This window comes from Cydia fagiglandana, chromosome 15 (genome assembly GCF_963556715.1).
Source record: "Cydia fagiglandana chromosome 15, ilCydFagi1.1, whole genome shotgun sequence".
NCBI lineage: Eukaryota > Metazoa > Arthropoda > Insecta > Lepidoptera > Tortricidae > Cydia > Cydia fagiglandana.
In genome coordinates, this window is record NC_085946.1 from 11,968,299 (window position 1) to 11,990,192 (window position 21,894).

Below are 21,894 nucleotides of genomic sequence, written 5' to 3' on the forward strand. Positions count from 1 at the left end.
CTGGCAATTGAAAATTAGTTTGTAAAATGAGAAATGCTTTTCCTGGGAACGAATAATTATTAGTGAATTTGCCGATTTGTTTATTAAATTCATAAATGAGGGTCGTGAAATTGTCCTTGAAGCGTTTCCTTTTGGAGTAAATATTTACTAATAAGAAAAAAAATATCAAAAAGGTTTAATCCAAAGAATGACTTGTTTAAATTAGGTTTTCAGTTTTTTCAGGAGCGTGTAGAATAATAACCAATTTGCCTTAAAATATGCAAGTATTATCCAGTTATAATGATGTCCGGACACTAACGTGAATAATACATAGTTAATGTAGGTTCAAACTGATGCTGTATTCATGCTTTAATTATGCTGTTTCGGATATTAGTGCTCGCATAAACACTCTGAAAGCTGTAATGCAAAATAATAAACAATGGTAATGAAGTCTACCTAGGGTATTACTTCGTGTACGAATTAAAATATTCATTTCCTAGTATAACACTTAAGAAAGTTTAAAAAGGGACGTTTCAAGTCACACATAAAGAAGAAAATTGCCTGTTTAGCATATATTATGGTGACTTTTCACTCGTACAAAGGACATAACAACCCCATTATTACCACTAAAGGGTGTCCGTAAAAACCTTGGTCGTTCGCACATGTCATTTACGGTCAGGACGCAGTTAACTTGGGCCCAAGCATCCTAATTTGAGGGTTAATTGTCGGCCCCACTGGCTGCTAAGTGTAGTGTAATGAATGAATATTATGCTTTTAGAACATCCCTTTAACTTTTCGGACCGCGGCGCGGTCGCCAAAATGGCAGCTATGAATTTAGTGATCAATAATGTTGACAAAACCGTAGCGTAGGAGGTTTGTGGTCGTGCCTCTAATTTATGCTTGATGAAGTTTTTGTTCAGTCTTTTAAATATTTAATTACACGGTACCCTAGTAGTAAAGCTACAATTATCTTATTTTATACTCTTGATGTATTTATAGTAAAACAAGACCATTCATCGTGTAACCATGCCTAGGATAATTAAGTATCTTGAGCCAGGAATCCATCAAACCAGCTATAAGTTAGAGATGCTTGAGGAATTTATTACCGTAGGTTACGCTTAACGTCGAGTTCGTGAAATAAGATTAGCATCTACAGAGTATTAGCTATAGAGAGGCATATCTGTATATGAAATTGCGTACCAGCTGGCGTATTAATGGATGGCTTTATCCATCTTTATCCATGTGATAAAATAACTGTCACTTTTTAAGAGCCCTTCAACGTGCACACTAGCGCCACAGCTAAATAATCGTGATTATTTAAATTTAACGAAAGATATTGAAAAAAGGGGGCCGCTACGTACTGTATTGTGTATTTAAGTACCTTTTGAATACATCAAACTAGTTTTTATGTTGCTGGTTTCGTCGATCTAGGAACTCAAAACAAAAACGGGCGTTTTAACTTTGGACGCATAGAATGACGAATCCAGCAACATAAACACTAGTCTGATGTATTCAAAAGGTACTTACATACACAATACAGTACGTAGCTTTTTTCAATATCTTTCGTTAAATTTAAATAATCACGATTATTTAGCTGTGGCGCTAGTGTGCACGTTGAAGGGCTCTTAACACCGTGGGATAGAAAGCTGTCACGTAGACAATAAAGACCATTATATCCGTATAGAGTAGGTACATAATTAACTATGTATTCTAAAATAATAAACGACAACGATAAACGTTATGTAAAAAACAATGTGGGAGCTCCGGTGATTAACCTATGAGCAAGAGGTTAAGTTTTAATTTGTAAGCGCCAATTGCACCATCCCACTAACCCGGGATTAACCGGTTAAACCGGTAATCCAGTGTCAAATTGTACTGGTAACCATGGTAACTCCAGGTTTAACCGATTAACGTCCGGGTTAGTGACTGGTGCAAGAAGATTATTTCCTCGAAACTCAACCGACAAACTAACAATTCAAAACTTTCACCATATTCCAAATACTCAAAGGCGGTATCGTAAACAATTGTCGTCGCTCACTCCATTTACTCCCAAGTTTCCGAGGGCGAGAAGAGTTCGGAAGGGTTTCAAGTGTACAAAGCAACACTCGCAATTGACTGAGAAGTGTTGCGGCTCAAGGATTCTCCTGTCACAGACTGAACAGAGTGCAGCCGCGTTTTTACGCAAATATTGCGGCAAAACAATGCAATTTTAAAGCAAAACGTGAAACTCAACTTTACACGACGCCAAAGCATTTCATTATGTGGCTGTTCGACGTTCTGAGTTATTTCAATTGTTGTCCGGAGTTATTTAAAAACTTTTATAGCTACCGAAAACAAAATCTGTAAACCAAGACTCCGTAATAGGGATTTAAACTTTTTAAATTGCGTTCGGCTTGTTGTTATTTATAGCACGTAAATATGAATATCTAACTTTGAAGAATTCTCTACACATTTAAAGATGACTCAACAAAATAAAACCACTGGCTTTTAGCGGAAACAGCATGATTGTGCCGCAAATGTGATTTCAAGAAATGTATTGGAAGATGTAACGCGTATATAACATTATTCCCATCCTATTCAGCTTAATGGAGGCAAAATAGAAGCTTTTCCGATCTGAATCGTATGCAAAAACACCCTTTTCATCGTTCTACAAATAAACGACCAAATCTAATTTCAGCCCGATACAATATTCTTCGCGGATCCTGGGATCGTATTCAGAACCGAAGATTCGACAACATTTCATCATAAATATCAGTGTGTCACACTTTCACATATGGTTGTGTGAGCGAGTGAGAGTTCGTAGATTTTTAGATTAAGACTTAAGATTTTCGTACCTACGTCAATCTTTCGGGAATGAGATCGTAATACAATCCAGTGCAAATAGCGAAAAGGTACAGCGAAAAAAACTCGTAGAAAAGTTTGCGAAACTAAAAACTGAACAAGACCGGAGAGCGATGCGGTTCATTAGTCTAGATCAGAGAATAAAGTTCCAAGCCCGCGATTTACAACTTTTAAACTATTTAAGAGAGGATTTTATACTCCTAACTAGCAGTTTATTTTAACCGCAGAAAAGAAATTTGTAAGAACATACCAACAGGTACGTTGGTTCGTCTGATGGTTTCTTTAATCCTAGTTAGCAGTTACCCGAAGGTCCCGGAACGCACGCTCCGAACGTGCACGATAGTTTATTCAGAGATGTTTTGAGATCACATGCCACACCACCATTTAACAACAGTGAGCTTAATTTTTGGCCCTATCGTCACATTTCATCAAGGACTAAGGTCAATCCGTGGTCAGGTTGCAAATTTTTGCACCAATATCTCAAAACTAACCTGACTTAAGCTGTCCCCAAGACTATCATCAGCGTCGACCGGCCGGAACACTTGGCTCTCTTTCAGCGATACATCCCTCCTTTTGCGCTCTTGCGCCTCCCGCATCGCTTGGCTTTGGAGTCTCTCGAAGAATTCCCTTGGCTTCAGCGGGGGAGGCTCGTCATCGGGCGGCGGGGGCGGGGGAGGGGGAAGCCGGGTGCGGGGCGAGCTCCGGATGAGGGAGCGCTCGTCGTCTTCCGTGGAGCGCTCATCGTGCTCGGAGTCTGAGCTTCTACTGTCCCGCCGCCTCACGCCTTGCAAGTGAGGTTCGAGGAACGTCGCATTTCTGGAACAATAAAAAAAAAACTCTTGAATGACATCTTTCAAAGACTTAAAATCTGATACTGCGGTATCGATTTATATACCAATTATGCAGAAAAAAGAACTGGTTCACTTTTTTGTAACCAGATTTGTGCCACACCCTGCTTATAATACCGTTGGGTATCGTAGCGTTATGACTCAGACTAACATAATTATGACCTTGAGCTGGAGGCATGCCAAACAACATTTTAATTAAATGGCAAACTGTACGTGTGTCTAATAACCCGAGAGACGGCAAAGTTTACCACCTGTCGCGCTCAAATTTGGGAAACTTCAGTATCCCACTCCACCTCATCTTACTGCGGTCAGGCACATATAGATGGTACTCTATTTCGCAAGTAAATGTAACCAATTTAATTTAAGCTAGCCTGTACCCGTCGACATTGCGCCTACTTTGTTGAACTGACAATACTAATTACAATCGCATACAGCTTTTTACAATGGTAAGTACACTGAGGCCCTGCAACATCTACACGATAACAATATTGATTAATAAGGCTGTCTATGAATAAACAATAAATGTAAAAGAAAAACTTTGAATAGATTAATGTAAAGCAATACATAGTCTTTATACCATATATATACAAGCCGGCATCATAAAAAATAAATATCCGACCACAGTTACGGGGAAGGTTTGCGTAGACACATGGGGCGCTGACCAGACCAAAGGGACATTAACTAAGATTTATTCCCGGGCCACAGCCGACGCCGTATATTAATTAAAAACCTCTGCACGGCTGATGGCAACACCGACTGCGTTTACTCGGTGAAAAATCACTTTAGAAATCTCCTACTTAATACAATTTAACATTAATAAATTGAACCGTATGCAGTGGCAATAAAGTTAAAATTGTATTAAATGACACAGTATAGTATAGTAATAGGAAGCTACGCGATGTGTCTGTGTATGTCGGTAATTTGCGGAATGTTGCCAGTTCACTGCGTTATTTTTTGCAGGTGCTTTTTGGGCCTATCTCTATATGATACGTCTTGTATTCGAATGGAAACCGATTTTCCGCATACATAAATATTTCGGTCTTGTTAGTAAATGAAAACTGTAGGCTGTCGTATTCTGTCAGTAGATTTACGATCGTTTGACGGATTTCGTTTACAAATTCGTACTAGTGGCCACGACAGCATTGCCTTTTAATATGACTTTGCTACATTTGACTTTATACCTTTTTCAACCGTGTTAAAGTCGTTTTTAGAGGCTTGTGATTGACGAAACTCAGGTTCGATTGCGGAGAATAACGGTGCCGATGAAAAATCGCTGTAATAACGTTGTCGCAATGACGCGGAGTTGACACTCAATTTGTCAGCGGCACGTCGGTCGGCGCACGATAACTACACTAACGTTTTGACTATAACATATTGGCATGGTGTTAAACAAACTATTTCATGTTAAAGTTAGCTGAATTTTAGTATTTATAGGGAAAAAATATGCCCCTAAAGAAATAGATCTCTGGAAGTGATAGCTTTTTAGTCTTAAGAGTGCGTTTCCTATATTTTGCCTGTCTCTGTTTTTATTCAGTTGTTTTTCTTTTATTGAAGCGTGTAATAAAGAATTACTTACACGTAGTAAAAGCAAGTGCTTAGAATATACATATATAACCTTTCCATGTTTTGTAATTTTCATATACGTATTAAGATTGAATGAACTACAAGCAACATGCTGCAATATCACGGAAAATCTAAGAGAAAACTCCAAATCATCGTATATCAATGGCTCTATGTCAAACATATCCCTCAGTAAGCCGGAGTGAAAGTGATTTTGTTTTTCCTCAATGGATATAACGTAAGATGCTCAAATCTGACAACAGCTAAGCGAACAGAAATAGGGTTTTATAGTAGTCTCGTCTCGTAGGTATATAATTTGATATCTGCCTACGGAACGGATCCCATAAATCTAATCGTATCACGTGTCCCAAAAGCGGCGACAAATCATCGCGTCACATTCGGTCATATGACGCCGTGGTCATTACAGGGCGTCATTATAACCGCTCAGCGAGAACGGGTGAGTGGAAAGCTCAGAGAGACCAGCGTTAGAGACCTTTTGGATATAGAATTGTATCAAGGGACCTCGAAATACACATTTACACTGGTTTTCCCGAGATTACTCGCGTGCGCTCGCCTCGCTATAGAAATTACACGGATAGGACAGGATGACGACCCTTGCAATTAATTAAAACATCATATTTGAAGCCAACACAGTAGCAGGTGGAGCTTTAATGAATAATTTGGTGTCGGGTTGGCTGAATTTTTTAATATGCATGAGTATCGAATGCGTCGGAATTGATGAGAAAAACAGTGTTCGTGTAAAATGTGATGGTAGGAAAATAATGAAAACCGTTACACGTCATGATTAATTTTTGAGTCTACTTTTAAAAATGCTTTTAATGAAGGTATCAAGGAAAATACATCGTCCTTATACTGTGATCAAGGTGCTGATTGTACCTACAATTAGCATCAAACACTTAGTGATGGCCAAAGTTGCTCAATATATCGGAAGTATCGGAACACATCCTTATTTATATGGTAACAAAGATGTGTTACGAATCTACGATATACGACTTTGGCTGATTGTAGCTCTACGTCACTAATTGACATTGTGCATGTTGACTAAATGCAGTCGAGAATCTTGTGACACACACACACATACACACACACACAGACACAGTAAGATTTTACAGAGGTCTATTTATCTAGCCAAACTCTCCCACCGGTCTCTCTCTGTTGCCGTATCAAGTTTAATGTCACATAATGTTAAAAGGCCATGAAATACAAACATAATCGCAGCGTAGTTACAATCAAGACTCGCCCACACTACACTAAAGCAACAGATTATTTACTCACAAGGCCCGGAATCAGGAGATTAATTGCACATTCCTTGTCCGCTACAGGAAAAAAGGTATTTCCTTCGCTTCAGGTAGGGTTACCTTTGATTTGAAAGTTATAGGACTTTGTCCGTGTGATTCAAAAGGAGTTATAATCGGATTTCGAAAAAGCGATGTGAGCTTAAGACGGAAATTGTATCAATTTTTTTTTCTTTACCATTTAAGCCATCATACCATATTTTCATATCTAAAATGTTTAGATAACAAAACAGACACCATTTTTCAGGCTTAATATATCAAGACAATCTTAACATGTAATTTATGAACGCGAAAGATTATATTTGTTTAGTAAAGTGTCGCTACTAAGGAGCTTTCAAAATAAACTTCGTTTTCCTCCGTATTATTTGCTTGTTATTTCTTCGAGTCACTTAATTAGGATTACACTTTCGTGGACAACCCTAGGCCGCCATGTTTGTGTGGCATTGTTTGTCATAGGCCGGTGCCAACCCTAATGGTCGGCTTTTGTTTTTCTTCATTTAGTCACCGCCCCGAGGGCTTCGCTGTTATTTCGCTACACAAAAGAATCCTCAGTATGCCATAAAAGGGATTTAGGTTAATTTAATACATTGTGAAAGAAACTTTTCTTTCTGCAATGAAAATTTAAAGGACACTCATTACCTACAATACAATTGTCTAATATTTTTGAACCTACTACGCTACCATTTTTATTTTACACTTGATTTAGATATACAAAAGCGAATCTGACTGAAAACTTGTCACAGACGCGCAACTTTAAGCTTACACAAAATATTTCCGAAGACATTTTATCGATACGAGATGATAAAAATTCAAACGAACGCTACAAAGAGCGTATTTCCAGAACGTATCGACATGAATCGATTCGAAATTTATTCATTTCATATTTATTGTAGCACTTTTGTCGTCTGCATAAAATGTCGCGTATATAACATAGCGCCTGCAATTCGTATAGGACTGGAATATATTTAGTAGAAATTGTAGTGTAAATAAGGTTTTCTCAAATACGTAGAAATTTGTACTTTATTTGTCGTAGTTTTATCTATAGTTATAGCTTCGTTAGGTTAAGGTTAAGTAGCAGTAATTGGTTTTAAGTGTGATTAATTTTTTGTGACGTACGACTTTTAATATGTTTGTAAATGTATAGTAATTGTTTTTAATGAAATAAATGGATCTTTATTCGTAATAATACTAATAATACATCGTCAAATATCGCGCTTCAGTAAAATACGCAAGCAATTGCATGTTTTTAAACAACTTTGGTGGGAGAAAATGGCAAAGCAAATACTCCAGTTAAGTTACATGATTTTGGCAATATTTTAAATAATTATCATAAAGGAAATGAGTCTATTTATGTGTGTAAAGCACAGCAAAAACATGTCCACAAGAAAAAAAATATTTTAAGTAAATGGTAAGAACTTTTCTAATTTTCTCTCTATCAATAATGAAACTTAATTTTGTTCAGCTACTTTAGGTCGTTTTATGTTCAATATGTTCAAATTCCTTACATCTTTGACTATAGGAGAATAAATATATTAAGAAAATTTACCTTTCATTTAAAAATAAAACTTCCATTGATCAGAACAGGAATGCTCGTGTTATTTGTCTATTTATCAGACTCAGCTTGCAATCCAGCCTTTCCCGACATTTATAGTAGGTACCTACATATAAAAGGAACTGTTTTCAATGCATCTGTCAGAGCATCCCTCCAAGTAGTGAATGCATCGGAAATGGTCGATGCGAAACCGCACAAGTTACGAGACTTACGAGTCTCTGGTTACAAATGGGGAGCATCCTCGTTTTGCAACAAGCTTACTAGGGAGAAATTCTACAATGTTCCTTGGTGTTTTATATATAGGTCTCCTAGCCTAGCCTAATCCTAACAGTCATCATCATCATCATCATCTCAGCCATAAGACGTCCACTGCTGAACATAGGCCTCCCCCTTGGACCTCCATTCGTACCGGTTGGAAGCGACCCGCATCCAGAGTCTTCCGGCAGCCTTCACAAGGTCGTCCGTCCATCTTGTGGGTGGACGTCCTACGCTGCGCTTGCTAGTCCGTGGTCTCCAGTGTCTCCACTCGAGCACTTTTCGACCCCATCGGCCATCTTCTCTGCGCATATCCTAGCAGTAGGAACCCTGATACTGATAGATAGTGACATCAATCCTGATTAGGGAATATATTTGTGTGTTCATCAAAAATATTCGTTCCTGAGTTATGTTTTCTACGTATCAAGTATTCAGCTATACCTTAATATACATATGTATTATATTTATCGTCGTCTAGTACCCACAATAAACATAAACTTAATTAAGTTTACTAAGAAACTAGGCCACTTTGTGTAAATATGACATCACTCACGAAATTCTGATGTTTTAATGAAACTTTCAAGCTTACCTTTTTGATTTTGTTTGGTATTGCAAAATTGACGAAGTGTTTGAAGAGACCACCAGAAGAAACCACTATTTAAAAGTTGAATTTGCTTTCTTGATTTTATATGTAGGTACACAGGTTTAAAAAAAGTAGGTAGCTATTCAATACAAACCTATTGACTTCTTTTATTGAACAGGGCAAAAATTTTTGTAATCACATCACTCCCCTTTGCCCATCCACCTGTAAAAAAGCATTTCACGTCACTAAACCTAATCTTCTTGACATTTTTCAACTCTCTCTCTTTAGAATAAAGGCGATAATTGTTTGATAGAGCCGCGCCGTAAACTTTAAGCGTTAACGTTACTCTCAAGTGCCATTGAAAGGCACTTGTACCATGAACCGATAACGGGCGGCACTCCTGATCACTTTGCACTTGCACTGGAGCATATAGACAGACCCTGGCACTTGGCATTGTACAATATTCACTTAAATTTCAACCTTATGTGCAAAAAGGTAGAGTATAATTTCGGGAATTCAGATCACGTCTGTTTCCGATAGGGGTGTGCGATTGATAGTTTCTAATCACGATTTCTGTTCGTCAGTTACAAATGGTAATGAAGGGAGTAACTAAGTAATTAACGATGCGGTGCGCAATCTGAACCCCAAGGGATGTTCTAATTTGTCTGAAATCGACATTTAGGCACGAAATTTCTAAGCTTTTAAGAGAAAAAATTCTTAAGAAATTTAAGTATTTACTTACTGTAATTTTCAATGTCAAAACAATATCATCTTACGGTGATTTATTTAAGTAGGTACTACTAAATATAAAAATGTACTTACACGATATAGGTATTGAGAACAGCTTTCCAAACCTTATATTATCTCAGAAATTATTTTAACATCGCAAATTATTTAAGCATTAACCAGATTGTACAGTCATTGTCACGTTTTTATCAATTTTCCACCTTATTCCATTGTAATTAGGTAAAAAATGTCCTCATAATTTAGACACGAGCCGTGCAAAAAGCTTTAAAATCCTGTAACAGCTTTGTATATGGCTTTATAATCCTGTAGCAGTCGACGCCTCGCTAAGGCGATTATTTCTGAACTGTGCCTAGCTTTTCATACCCCGCCTTTCAGGTTCCCAGTCATCGTTTTAACTAGATTTACATGTTGAGAACACTTCATGTGACAATTTCTGAATAATGTAGAATATTCAGTATAATTATCAGAGAATAAATAGAAAATAATCGCATCGTACATGCGTCTTCGTAATTTATGGAAATGTTGTCTTAAGATAGGTATCTTATTCTAGTAGTACGTAAGGATGTTGTACTAGGAATGCTGTTTCTCCCGTAAATAGAACGTTGGACATTTCATGGAACAAGCATTACTGATTTACTAACACTTTATTAAATTACCTATTGTTTTCTCTATATTTTTTAGTTGATAGGTAGATTGTAATAGGTATGTACTTACTAAGTACTTACATAAATTATTACCCGTCAAAAACTTCAAATGCAATTAAAGTCAGTATAATGGGTATAAAAGTGTCCTCGATTGCCGCAACTCGCCGGACAAGAAAACATCGTCTTAGTTCCTTCAAAGTCGTAAAACAAGCGGTTTATCATCCTTGATAATTTACAACTTGTTCTTAAGAATACAAGGGTATCAAGCTGAATTAAACAGAAGTATTTTTAATAAAACAAGGACGAATAAAGCATAAAGACTGACGTACTAGATGTATTATTATATTATTATATAAATATACTAGATGGCGTCACTAACGCAGCAGGTCTCAGTGCCGTCCATTTTATTTCGAGCTTAGACCTCTAGTTTCGCGTTCAATTTGGGTTCACGTTGGAATTCAATCTTATTTTCCATTTAGTTGGGCGCTTAGACCTCTAGTCAAAATAACTCTCCTTCAATAGACGGAGATGTATTTATATTTGAGAAACGCCATTGTGTAATGACATTGCCAGTCTCCTTGTTTTACTCGTCGTTGGTAAGGGTATATCAAAGGCCACATAAAGCACACAATGACGTGGACAATGCGATATTGCAGGACGATATCGCATCGCCCACGTCGCCTTTCAAGTAATCCTCCTGTTGAACTCTCACGACACCCACGAGATTATTATGGTATGCATTTCGAAACCGCAAACGCTTCGCAGCTGAAATCCTAAAAACGGCTTTAGACTTGAACATATTATCACTTTCCTTGAGTTTGAATAGCACTTTTGACATTAAGTAAGTACTACATCTGTTTGTGTGTATTTATGTTCGCAATAAACTCTAAAGCTGCTAAACGGATTTCCATGCTGTTTTTACCTATCAATAGAGTGATTCTTAAGAAAGGTTTAGGTATATAATTTGTTATGGTTTCGTGTCACCCGGGGCGGGTCGCTAATAGACAATAAGACTTGCCAAAGTTATGCTAATGTAGCTTATGTATAACTTAACTTTTAAGATACTTATGGCGGTATTTAAGGTGTTGTGTCATGTAAAAAACTGAGGTACGAAACTACTAAAACAACAGAATGTTATAAAGTTAACTGTATCCATATCCTCACTTTCTCACCAAGTGCAATAACAATAATCGGATCCCTCAACAAGTCGCGTGGGCAGCGGGAAGGCAGGTTTCCCCCGCTAATGTCATACTGGAAATGTACACTTTCTACGGGAAGTGCGGGTTGTGATATCCATCGGCTTATTACGCGCTTAATACCTCGCGACAAGCGAAAGTTGAATTTTATTACACCTATATCAATTACTTTGTAAGTCTAGGCCGTCAACTTATCATTAGATTACGCGATATACCTAGGTTACGACAACTTATTTAAAAAGTCATCATAGTCCGGGGGTTAGTCCCGTGTAATATTTTGCCTAAATCGCTTTAAGTCTACATCGCGAACGGTCCAGAACGCAAAATGCCTACATCATTTTCGTTGTTTTATCTTTACGTTAGCGATGTCGACGGAGCCCCGCATTAGCCACCTATTGTGTGCAGTTTGGCGTTCGGTCATTTGAAGATAACTAACGAACGTAACCTAGTGATATAAAAAAGTGGTCATCATCTAAATCTAAATCTATAGGCAAAATATTACACTAGTCATTTCCGTCCGCGACTATACCGGGTCCGGCCACATTATGTACCATTAAGGCAGCGTTTATTCAGCAAAATACAACAAAATAACGCAAAGTTTGTTGAGTCAAATCGCAGGTATGGTCCCTTCAAAATGTAGGTTACACAGAAAATATAAGTTCCCTTTTACGAGTTACGCATAAGTTTGTTCTTTTCACTCGGCTCTTTGAGTTTGGAAGTAAAGAATAAATTGTCTGTCCATTATGCGGCATTAACATTACAAAGAGGCCCTACGGGGCTTCGGGTCTGGACTGAAATTTTAAAGTGTTCAGGTCAGTAAGGAAGATATTCATTAAGCAAGTTCTAGAAAAATAAGTATATGAAGCTGTCAATTAAATAAATGCCTTTATATTTAAAATCTATGCCTTCCTTCCCTTCAAGCGGTAAAGATGTTATCTGTTTAGAATATTTTGTTGTTATTGCATTTCATTTTGCACAGGTAATTAGCGGTTTGGTTTAACAAAAGATAACAATGCCATTCATGGCCAAGGAGTCTCTCAAGTGGATGTCGACTTTTTAAAACCATCCGACTATAATAAAATTAACATTTCATCCTCAACCAAGTCAGTATCACGCCACTCCGTGCAAGAACACACTAAAATTGATTTTTTTCCTCTGATAAACCGAATAATTATGCAAAAGTGAGACGTCAACAGATAGTCTTAATCCGGCAGATTAGGAGGGGCGATCAAAGGAAGGCAAATGGGAAGATCCCTTCTTGGTTAATATATAATGAGAGCTTCCTTTAAAAGCTCGTGTTTACATTAATTTACTGAATATAAATGTTTCTTGGAATCCCGTTTCATTTACTTTTGAAGACGAGAATCTTGTTTCGCCTTTGGTTTAAGCGAATTTTCTTCGTTTAACTAGATAAAGCTTTATAGTTACTAGAAACGTTTTAGTAATTCCTTCTACACACTATGTTATGTAGTCTCGACAAAATTTTAGTATATCATATACTTAATATGCTAAAATATATTACAACTATATAATACTTATGAATTGTTCCTTATAGTCCTGGGTAAATCGCGAATAAAGAAAGCCTTCAAGCTGAAATCGTACGCATATTACACCCAAATTCGTGTCAATAGAATCGACATAGAAGAAAAAGAAAACCTGTAAACCAGCCTGTAAAGTGTACAGTGTAAACCCTCAATTAAGGCAGCTCTTTCCATAGTCCGTACTACTTGCTCGTACATTCTGAACCGTTTCCAAACGGGTTCTCATTTTTTCTCATCTGATATATCATCCGTTGCCAAGGTAAACACGGAGCCAGCATGCCCATTAGACATCGAGCGGGAAACCCAATTATCCTCATTATGTCTCGTAGACTTCAATTTTCTCGTATAATAACTGCTCTTTGTATTGCGCTTTCGTAAACAGTCATGTTCGCGGCTCGGTTTTTGGTAACCGTATTAAGGATGAGTCACGTTAGACCGGGCCGTGTCCGGGCCGGAGCTTTCGGCGCATCGTTTTCTATAAATAACATCACGTGATCACCTAACCGTGAATGTAACCGCCGGAAGCTCCGACCCTGACACGGACCGGTCTAACGTGTATCATCCTTTATGGTGCCCTCTAATTAAGTGTTGTAATACTAATTTCCGATTGCATAGCAGTTTTGTTTCTCATGTTTAAGGTAATAGACAAAAATTACACACTAGGTTTATAGGTTAGCTAAGTTAATTATAATGATTGATGTTGAATCGATAAGTTTCATTGAAAAGCGAAAGGACTAAGAAAAAATAACCATTATGAATAATACATTAGATTTAGTGTGGTTATTATTTTACAACATTGTCAATACAAAGTGTACTCGTATGTAATTCTTCTTCCTCGCGTTATCCCGGCATTTCGCCACGGCTCATGAGAGCCTGGGGTCCGCTTGACAACTAATCCCATGATTTGACGTAGGCACTAGTTTTTACGAAAGCGACTCCCAAGTAGCACAGATAGCTCTATAACAACTCACTTTTAGTTCTATCTAACGCTCTGTGCGTATTAAGACACTTATAACAGCACACTCCTGGTCCTACAGCTGTATAATAGATTTCAGTGATATTTATATAGCTTAGGGCTGATTAAAAGCTGCATTACGGCTCTGAAAACTACCATTAATACGCAAAGAGTGATATAAAGGTATATTTGCTACGAACCTATACAGCTTTAAGGGTTATCAAATGCTTTAACCGTTATAAGGTCTGTTTAGTGGATAAAATTACGCCATGTGCTGTATAAGGAGGTAATTGTGGACTTTTATTACGTTGACTTATTAAGGGAGCACAAGTGAACTATTATGAAGCTAATAGACGTATAATGGAAAACATGTGGCACATTATACAGCTTTTCGCTTAACATGTTTACCGCTAAGCAGCTTTTATTACGCTGACTTTTAAGGGACCACGAGTGAACTAATATGAAGCCAATAGACGCATAATGGAACACCTGTGGCGCATAATACAGCTTATCGCTGAAGGTGTTTACCGCTAAGCAGCTTTTATTACGCTGACTTTTTAAGGAAGCACGAATGAACTATTATGAAGCCAATAGACGTATAATGGAACATACGTGGCGCATAATACAGCTTATCGCTGAACATGTTTACCGCTAAGCAGCTTTTATTACGCTGACTTTTAAGGGAGCACGAGTGAACTAATATGAAGCCAATAGACCTATAAATGAAACACATGTGGCGCATAATACTGCTTATCACTGAAGATGTTTACCGCTAAAGCAGCTTTTATTTTGCTGACTTATTATAAGGGAGAACGAGTGAACTGTTATGAAACCAATAGACGTATAATCGAACACATGTGGCGCATAATACGGCTTAGCGCTGAACATGTTTACCGCTAAGCAGCCTATTATACTACCATTGAGACTGTGTGTATAGCGGCTATTTAAACGTTCACAAGATACCTTATAACTGTTTAGAGGTTCACTAGTGTATCGAAAGAACGACTTGGACTTTATAGTGGTTCACTTAAGTATCTTAATCAGATATATAACAGTCGTATGCTGCATATTAGAATTTTAACGGTTCACGTTGCTTTTTAACATTGACCGCCATTTTATTGTATATAACCTACAAAATTTAAATTACTTTTCCAACTTTTAAGGGCAACAATAACGTTTTGTGCATGAGTTCTTAACCTAAATCACTAGTTTAGCACTTCCTATAACGTATTATTAACTTTTTATCTCATAATTCCGTCCAAACCACTAAAATAGTTTTTACACAATAGCTTATTTATATCATTAATTTAAATAAATCCTGATTATTCTCGTGGCGCATTGAAATTTTCTTAGATAATGTATATATATAATGTCAATAAACTTGCATTCCCAAACATCTTTCTCACATTAATATATAAAAGATCATGTACTAACATTTAACTAAACACTTTAACAAAATGACTTATGGTGTTGTTGCGCTAAAGGTTTTTGCTTCAATATAAATATGTTTTTTAAGGCAGAGGTGTAAAAGTATGTTAATAATTATCTTTTATTCAGCCCAACGTCAATCTTTCCCGGTATTAGGGCGCACATGTGACATATTAACTGAATAAAGGGTAACTGGTGGTCTCTTACCCAGTCAATATACACCTCTTATAACTCCTGTTACCCCTTATAATTCCATTAAATTGCTGCTACAATGCTCTTAAACAGCTATGTGAACTTAAGGCTGCATAATTTGTGCCCATTTAAGAGTTATAAAAGCTGAAAAGAGGCTTATACAGCTCTTATGCAGCTTTTTTATTGCAGCTTCAAGCGTATTCGTACTTCATTATGCGGCTGCTATACAGCTAATCTGTGCTACTTGGGCTGCCATCTGACCTTCCAACCCAGAGGGTGAACTAGGCCTTATTGGGATTAGTCCGGTTTCCTCACGATGTTTTCCTTCACCGAAAAGCGACTGGTAAATATCAAATGATATTGTAAGTGTACTCGTATGTAATTGCAAGACGACAAGTGTTGTTAGTATACGATACGATAAATTAGGTAAAGTTCCTTGCAAAATGTCTTTTCAAACAAATCGCTAACAGACTAAGTCGCTCGAATATCGCTTTAAAAATGCCAGCACTAAGTATAAAATTCGCCTAAGCCCCTTACTTCCTATAAGCAATTTGGAGTGGAGGATAAACATGGTTAGCGTCCGTAAATGATTCTCAACAGTAAACCACGGCTTCTGCAGCTTAGCCCGCCTCTGCGGCCCGCAGACAAATTACTGCAATCAGCCTGTGCGAATACTATAGCTTGACGAGCGCGGGTAACACAAGTTTAGGACCGCCAGTGTAAGCCTCTTGATTTGTAAATCTGTGTGGTTGTGGTGCGCACTTATAGTGGGCAGCCTGAGCTTTTGATTTTTGAAGCGTTTGGAATGACGCCGCAGCCCCGTGCCGTATACCGGGCGACACGACGGGACAAACTTGTGGCGTTGCAGAAAGCTAGACTTATTATTAACAGACGGCCAATAAACATAGGTACATGTAAGAAAGAAAGTAGTTATACAGGGTGTCCCATAAGTGACACGTCACAGTGACACTGGAGGTAGACCAGGCCAAGAGGACCCAAACCAACTTAACATGACCCCAGTAAAAGTGGCACGGTTTTCGAGTTGGTACCAAATTAAGGTGTTTCATGAATTTTGACCATTTTTAACATTGTTAGTGCCAGTGTGCACTAGAAAAGATCTCGAAGTTAGTTTTTTTCATGTGTACAGCATCATGAATAGTTAATTAAGATAACAGAATAGGTATTTTATCGATAAACAATGTAAAATACAAACGAACTGTTATTTGTAACAATTTTCTATATTGCATTTTTTGTGACCTGTGATCTGACATCGAAATAAATAAGCATTTCAAAGTATGAAGTCGCAACAAGTAAACCTTTAAGTACAAGGACAGTAAGTGCCTTTTGTAAAATCCTGGAGAACTGTCCCGTAACATTCCACAACAGCAAAATGTACAAATTTTTTATCCATATCCATGGATTTGTACAAATATGTACATACCTATTTATAAAAATATTTTTCAGTCTTAATTTTTCTCGCTATCGGACCTTCGTCGCCAACTGTACCCCGATTCTGTTATATAGCGGCAAACAAAAGACGGCTTAGCGGTTGCAACGAGCTATTAACAGCTGACAGGAGTGATTGAAGCCGGGTCATTTCAGGTGGAGTTGACTGATAGCGGCCTTATATCGCCATGTGTCTTTTAGAAGGACGCTGTTAGGGACTGACATATTGAACCCTCATCATATTCTATTGTGCAGTATCATATTTTTATTTATGATATGTTTACGTTCACCATATGGATTAGAACTATATTTTAATATAATTAGGATTGTTTGCGGATGCCAGATCGTATAGGCAAAAAAATATTGTTTTTAATGAAAACTTTATTATTTTTTATTGAGATTTAATCTCCAATAATTAAAAAGTTTGTGATGCGGCCGTATTGCAGGCAGCTTACGAGATATAAAAAGGGTGCTGCAATATTTTCTATATTATGAGTGAAAAAATAGGACTACCTATACTTTCAGAAACACATAAGTACTTAAGTATTTAACTTATTTACCAAAAGCAATCCAAAGAGTTTTACACTGAGAAAACTCAACCGAATTAAGGTAATAAGTATGTGAATCAAACTTAGAACAGTCGTATAGTGTCCTAGTGGTAATTGGATTACTTTCATGTGATTTTCGTTGTAACTGAGCTGGTTAAACTGCTGTATCCATGACTGTTGGCTGGCTCGCGCCCGACGCGTGCCAAAACCGAGACAGCAAGCCAATCGAGATATGGAATGTTTCTGTATCAAATGCTGTTAAAACTCTAATAGCTGTGTTGAGTTTAATTTATTAAGGCCTACATTTACTGGGTAAATGTTGACCTTTACACATTTCCTTCAATGATTGGTCGGGTTTATTATTCCTCTATTGGCTTTAGGTACTCGAGATCTTGTATAAACCTACCAGCTAGCCATATAGTAGAGGTAGGTATATTATTATCATTATGTGTTAATAAATTTAAAAAAAAAATATTTTACATATTATGTAGTTATAACTTAATATCCAATTTTGATAGCTAATCCCTAATATTATACACGTAACGTCCGTAGTACACTGAGAGAAAAGTACAACAAAAATACACTTAGAATTACAAAAATAAACTAAATCCGGGGACAAGGAGAGTTAACTCATAGGAGCAAATTGACTTTTGCAATTTCTATTAGTTCTTGCAATTTCTATTATCTGTTTGTTGAAATTATATTTGGCATTACTGAGCTGTTTGTAGAAATAAATAAACTTTACAGAAATAGTGAAACGTCCATAATTATTACTAAAACTTTATTTTTTCTTCAGTACAGTACTGTTTTTTAATTCCTGGTGATGATTTTTCTCTCAGTGTACCTACCTAATTAAGATTGCACATTCATTACTGTTTAGTGCGAGTTCATTTATTTGGTAGGTACTAAACGCAGCAAGTAGAAAATGTATTAGGTACGAGCTCGCACTAATACGGCCCCGACACTATCATGGATACTGACATTACTTTGACGGAATGACGTTTTTAGTGATAGTGTAGGGAGTGTCATGAAGGAATGACGGCAAGTAATGAAGTTTATTTTAATAATTTCCGTCAGTATTGGAGTTATGTCAAAGTAATGATACTAGAAATGACATTATACTGACAGTGAATTGATTAGAATGATGAAATCAGAAATGACAGAAAGAATGATGGACGATAATGAAGTTATTAAACATTTTTAATATTTTTGAAGAAATGTCAAAGTAATGACATTATACTGATAGTGAGTGGAGCGCATCACTCTAATCCCTCATTCCGTCATTTAAAGTACTTTAGAAGAAGGTTTTATACTAACAAGAGTCATTACTGGCATTTAAATCAATAAGTGAAGTATACCTTCTCTATTATCATTGCTCTAAAGTTTATTTTCACTTGACTCTCAAGAAAAAAGGAAAACATGCAGAATACGATGCATAAAGAAAATCTCTGTCCCTTTCTAAAAATTTTCCATACATGAAATAAAAATTAAAAACCTTTTATTTTAAGTTGTTTACAACAATTTAATTATATTTTTACCGGGAAACGCGAAAATCGAAATTTAATTATCTGCCTCTTTATCGTTCGAATATGCAAAAGTGAGGATGATGATGATGAAAAGTGATAGAGAGGTTAGATAACGAAATTTCGTGTTTCGCGGTAGACCCCCAGATTGTTATGGATTGTGGTAGTGGCGCCCCCTACGCAGAGTTTCGAGTAATATTCCCTATTCAGGGAAATAGAATAATATTACGCAATACTCTGCGTAGGGGGCGCCTCTAGCACATACTGAGGGCTTACCGCGTAATTTCGTTTTCTGCGTCTTTATCACTCTTGCGTATTCGAGCGTTAGAGACTGATAACGAAATTTAGATTTTCGCATTTCGAAGTAGACCCTCTGAATTTGCTAGTGGACCCTACGCCGACTTTTGCGTAATATTCCCTTTTGCGTTTTATTTCGTGCATGGAGTTCAATATATTTTTTAAAATATGGTCAACATCCCTATTTCGTATATTCTGTATATGGCCTTATATAATAACATGTTGTAAGTATGCACCTATCCTATAAGTAAACTCTCTGGTTTATGGCATTATTCATAAACGCGTTACTGGCCTGAATTAGCTATGAATAGTTTTGATCTTCTCGTTTTGGTCTTTATTTCTCATTTTGACTTATGTATTTGTAAGAAAGGGATAAAACATATTAACTAAATCAGGCCTGTAAAGCTTAAAAAGTTTTATGACTAATTGAGGATGAATAGTTAGTGTTTATGGTTGAATGTTCCATATAAGACTATCCCGTTCGAACTTGCTTTATGATGGATTCTTTTTTTATACCTCCTTACTTCGAACCTCCACAGATATTGTTTTTACTAAACGTCAGGTCAACCGCAGAAACCCCGACTATTTTTAATCAGCAAAATCCTAACCACTTTTTTAATAATTATGTACAAGTATTAGTATTTCGGATACCCCAAAAACCTTTGTCTTAAAGGTCCTTCCCTCAGCATAATATATAGAATGCGACAGAAAAATGCGGTACTAAAGACTTTTTCATAAGGATCTGAAACGAAAAGAGATACTCAGATAAAGTTCGAAGGAACACAATATAGATCTTTAAGACGAAATAAATTGCATTCAGTTTTCTTCATAACATCAATTAAATTTCTGCCATAGCCGTTTTTATTTTACTAACCAAATAAAAACAAAGTATTTTTATTATAGGTAAGTTAACTAGGTTACATATCAGGTACCTTTTTCTTAACCAAAAACGTATACATTCTTACATAAAAGAAGAATCCAGTAGGTACAGTCAGCGTCGTATAGTAGGTAGCATCCAAAGTATTCAAATAGTTCGGTACACCATATAATAATAGGTATGTAAGGCGTACCGAACTATTTGGATAGGTACTTTGGATGCTACCTACTATATGATGCGGATTGTACTTTAAGAATAGTTTGATTTCCGGTTCGTGGTAAGAATAAAAAAAATATTTGTATACATTTTTTAACTACCAATCTTTCACACAGTCATGACGCACGCACGCACGAAAAGGTTGAAACAAATAAATATTCTTTTTAGTTACCTATTTCTTTTTCTGCATTTTTCTGGCTCATCGGGTATAGAGGTACCACAGTACATAGTATAGTTACGACAGATTAGAAATATTTGAATCGAAGCTTGAATAATGTCTTGGTTTTGTGTTCTTCAAAACGTACACTACAACATAACTAAGAACGGTTAGGAAAATAATAACTTAAAATTCCCCGTGACAAGTAATGATGAAAATACTGATAGAAATACTGATAAGTGTGTGGGGAGATTGTGAGAGAGTGTGACCTGACTGGACCAAACGCTGGAGCGTCATGAAATTTCATGTCATTGCTAATGATAGTGTCGGGGCCGTATAAAAATGTGTGAACATCAGGCTTTTAAGTGCAAAGATCTTTCAAGTCTCCTGAAAAGCATCACCCGGGGCATTCCCCACAACTATATACCTATTTCCTCTATATCATTTACCTATTATAATATTTATAACACTACATTACATAAATAAAATAAAAATAAATAAATAATTTTTTTATTCAGAAAAACATAGTTATACATTTAACATTAGGTTAATAATATCTTATCAAGTAAGGCTTTTTAATGACTTCTACCTGAACTAGGAAAATCCTGTATCTCAGGTTGAAAAAATAAAAATACTTAAATAAATAACATAACGGCAAACTTATGAGTTAAATTTGTGTTCATTTAGGTAGGTATCCGTTTGATATGTTTACATTCTAGAAATCCTAGTATATTAAACCGCGATTCATTTCAAAAGCCTCGCATATAAAGTTCCATGGAGTATTTGAAATAATAGCGAACGAAATGCGGGCCCCGTCGAACCGAGCTCTCAAAGAGGAGATGCATTAGTCGCTCGGCGACTCCGGGATTGAATGCCTTACACTTCAATGGTTCTTAAATGGGAAACGCAGACGTTAAGGGTTAAAACTTTATATCGATACTTTGAAACGTTTTCTTGCTTGATTTTCAATCCGGAAAATCATAATTTGTTAGTGTACTCTGATCATTTAGTTTGAAGCAATAGCATAAGTCAAAGTGCAAAACTAATAAATATGTACCTACGTACCTGCTAAATCTAGCATTTATCTACGTCCTTAACTTTAAAAATGTTTTACCACCATAATGTGAAAAAATACAGGGGTAAAAAAGTATGCAAAACGAAAGCAAAATCTTGAAGCACTACACTCGCGGGGG

At 36.7% G+C, this 21,894-nt stretch overlaps 1 protein-coding gene across 8 annotated transcripts in view; it reads right to left on the reverse strand.

The window, feature by feature from the left end:
- The window catches only part of LOC134671400 (protein sprint), a 282,803-nt gene that overhangs the window by 28,251 nt on the left and 232,658 nt on the right, over nucleotides 1-21,894 (reverse strand). For all 8 annotated transcript variants that reach the window (XM_063529246.1, XM_063529245.1, XM_063529243.1 and 5 more), the window contains one exon: nucleotides 3,312-3,636. In XM_063529246.1, coding sequence (XP_063385316.1) covers nucleotides 3,312-3,636 — 325 coding nt within the window. The remainder of the gene's footprint in view (nucleotides 1-3,311; nucleotides 3,637-21,894) is intronic.